Consider the following 3260-nt stretch of genomic DNA (forward strand, 5'->3'; position numbering starts at 1 on the left):
GCATACACACATGCTGTATCAGCAAAGGGTGAGGGCAGAGGGATGACGAGAGAGAGGAGATGGATGACGCGTAAACCAGGAGGAGGCAGAACAGAGGTGGAACGAGAGAGAGAGAGAGAGAGAGAGAGAGAGAGAGAGAGAGAGGTGGTGGAGACGCGCGGAGACAGAGACAGGGACACAAGGAGAGAGCCCACCCGTTGCTTTGGAGGCCCTATCTTTAGATGTGATCGATGACACCGAGCTCCTAATGTATCCCACAGCCCGGCGACCCTTCTTTTGCAGTTCCTCTGTGCCACAGTGGGACTTTGAAGAGCTTTCACATAGGCAGCACGTTGAAACACACACCCACACGTGGACGCACAAAATGGGTCTCTGCTAGGTTATCCATTGTATGAACAACTGTGACCTTCCCCCAATTACCTCAATAAAAATGTGGGTTTAAAACAAAGTGCCAGCTTTGTTCTAAACAAACAAAAACAAATCTTCATCAACATGAATCCTCATCATCAACTCGATTTAGTGGTGAGTTCATTGCTCTGTCATTCATGTGTTACAGAAATTCTGTCTAAAACCTAAGCCAAGCTAAGGTATTCATGCCCCACATGCTGCAGGGTGCTCTTCTGCATCCTCTTGGCCTGTGCGTCATGTGACCCTCTTCGCGCCCCGCGCCCTCTTCTCAGCAGCATGAGGAGGAGGCAAAATGGGACGGATTCGGACGTGTGCACTTGGTGGTACACACACAAGCACGCCCGCGCAGTGCAGTTGTAGCTGGCGCAGGAACATGCAGTTCCCCAAAAATGCACCTCAGGTTGTGGTGGAGAGGATGCGCACACACGACACAAGCGCGCATTATGGTGCTGACGCAGACACACAGCTGCCTCTTTCTGTCTTCATCACCAGATGTATGTGCGCTCACACAAAAGCATTTTTTAGCTCACACACACAACTTTGACTTATCTACTAGATTATCCATTGTACCAATATTGATGCTTGATAACAACCAGCTTCTTCCTATTTCCTCAATCAAATGTGAGGTTAGAACAAAGTGCAAACTTCACTAAAACTATAAAAAGAACTCTAGCAACATGAATTGTCATCCTCCCTGCCATTCAATTGTGAGTTTCTTTGTTTGTCATTCATCTATTACAGAAGTTCTATCTTAAACCTTAAAACCCAACAAGTGGGTAAAACATGAAGTCTGCTCAGTGTCTGCAGAAGCGGTCCTCAGGTTCCACAGGCTTTGCTCCACGTGACTATGGTTTACCTCTGCAAGGGCAGCACACAAACTCTTTTATTACAGTTCTAATTGCCTTGTTGTTGTGGCTCTGCTGTTTAACTGCTGCTCTGGTCAACAGAGACACTGAAGAGAACTTGAAAATGAGATTGCTTCTGTCAGGCGAAGAAGAAAGCAGGGGGAACGAGATTCAGGCTCAGATGGAGGGAAGTGATCAGCCAGCCAGGGAGCCGTCACAACAGTCCTGTCAGCCTGACATCCACTCTGTGCTGAGAGAGATGAGCGCCATGATGGCGGAGCAGAGAGTGGAGATGAGACACTTACAGCTGTTGGTAAATGAACTGAAGAGAAAAGATGAAGGTATCATATCGGCTATTTCAGCCCAAGAGGCAGAGCTGGTTGCTGTTAAGGCCCGGTCAAACTTCACAGAGAGCAGAATTGAAGGTATGCTATTGTGTCTGCGTTCTTTGTTGTTGAGTTCCCTACTGTAAGTGATTTGGTAGTGTGTCTGTAAACTTGTCTACATTTACTGGACAATGCAACAGAAGAATGCTGCACAACTATTTAGATTCGACTCTGGTGTCAAACTTTCTTTAAGATAGTATTTTTCCTTCTGTGATAGTGCAAGCAGTCAAATTAACAGCCCTGGAGGAACAGAAGCCCCATGTGGATATGCTGTTGAGAGACAAGGAAAGTACATAAATAATATAATACATTCAATCCCATTTCGTTTATATCAATACAAGAAATGGAAGTTTAATCATGTGTATGTGTGGGCTCTTTCTTGTCTTGCAGCCAAAAAAGTTGCCTTTTCAGCTTCACTCTTGGCATCAGGAGGTGGAACCACAGGACCTTTCAACACTCAAACCACCCTGGTCTTCAGACATGTCATCACTAACATCGGGAAGGCTTATAATCCCAACACAGGTACTGCAAAAAGTGTTCTGCCTAGTTAGGCCTCGTAGTACTAACATAAAATGACAAACAAAAATAGCAATATTGTTTAAAATGTATATTTGAAAACACAAATAAACATATTTAGTGTTTTTCTTTCCATCCATGGTAGGTTTTCTTCACAGCACCAGTGAAAGGGGTCTATCTCTTCCAGATAAAAGTGTACGGACATGGACATGGTGCACACCCTGTCGCGGCTGTCTTGGTAAAAAATGGCCAACACATTGTTATGGCATACGCTCATATGGTGCAGAGTGGTCTGGCTAACTCAAATAATAGTGCTTCTTTGCTGCTGGAGAAGGGAGATTTAGTGTTTGTACGTCTGAAGGAGAACTCATGGGTAAATGACAATTCCAATAATCACGTAACATTTAGTGGCCATCTGCTTTTCGCCCTCTGATGATTGAAAGGCCTAAAGGAAAAATTTAAAAAAAAAATCTGCTCTAAGGACAATAATGTAAAAAAAAATTATCAATGGTCTTGCTGGTCAGAATGTTGTTGGGTTGCCAAAAATGAGATGTTGATTAATATTTTTACAATTAAATTGTTCTCTCAGGATTTCAGTTTGATTGTATTAATCGATAATGTTAAAAAAGAGATGGACACGGCTGATAATTAGTGCTTTGTCTGTTTTCAGATGTAAGCTGAAAGCATTTGGGTTAGATCACTTAACTTTGCAGTCCTACTACACTCTAAAAGGAGTGATCTGGTGAAACATGTTTAACAGAGGATACAGAGGTTGGAGCACCTGACTGCAGGTCAAGAGGTCGCAGGTTCAAATTTCCCCTGTAAGTCTCTTAATATAAAAATCCGCGAAATAAATACAATCACTCAAGCAAAACCGTCTCCATGGAACATTCTCCAGACTCAAAAAAGAAAGAAAGAAACAAACAAACAAACAATTGATGTGCATCAATGTAACAGGCTATCGTGCGAAATGTGCAGCAGACCAACTGATATGCTGAACCAACCAGCCCCAGCTGTGGCCTGGTGAGACCCGGGACCCAGTCTCACACCCAGGACCCAGTCTCACACCCAGGACCCAGTCTCACACCCAGGACCCTGTCTCACA

The 3260-nt window shown here is 44.0% G+C and overlaps 1 protein-coding gene across 1 annotated transcript; it reads left to right on the forward strand.

Moving 5' to 3' along the window:
• Positions 1-1159: 1159 nt before the first annotated feature.
• LOC146286864 (uncharacterized) lies at positions 1160-2737 on the forward strand. The gene is made up of 4 exons (XM_084700430.1): positions 1160-1678; positions 1857-1928; positions 2030-2175; positions 2301-2737. The coding sequence occupies exons 1-4, from the start codon at positions 1192-1194 to the stop codon at positions 2586-2588; spliced, it is 993 nt and encodes a 330-aa protein (XP_084556556.1). The 5' UTR covers positions 1160-1191; the 3' UTR covers positions 2589-2737.
• The last annotated feature ends 523 nt before the right edge of the window (positions 2738-3260 follow it).

Source organism: Hypomesus nipponensis, chromosome 6 (assembly GCF_054491055.1).
Source record: "Hypomesus nipponensis isolate SF chromosome 6, ASM5449105v1, whole genome shotgun sequence".
In the NCBI taxonomy this organism is placed as follows: domain Eukaryota; kingdom Metazoa; phylum Chordata; class Actinopteri; order Osmeriformes; family Osmeridae; genus Hypomesus; species Hypomesus nipponensis.

Excerpts from the sequence above, each read along its gene's own strand:
- LOC146286864 (XM_084700430.1), top strand. The coding sequence starts at position 1,192 with ATGAAGTCTGCTCAGTGTCTGCAGAAGCGGTCCTCAGGTTCCACAGGC. Across the intron at positions 1,679-1,856 it reads CACAGAGAGCAGAATTGAAG|TGCAAGCAGTCAAATTAACA; the intron begins GTATGCTATTGT and ends CTTCTGTGATAG. Across the intron at positions 1,929-2,029 it reads GCTGTTGAGAGACAAGGAAA|CCAAAAAAGTTGCCTTTTCA; the intron begins GTACATAAATAA and ends CTTGTCTTGCAG.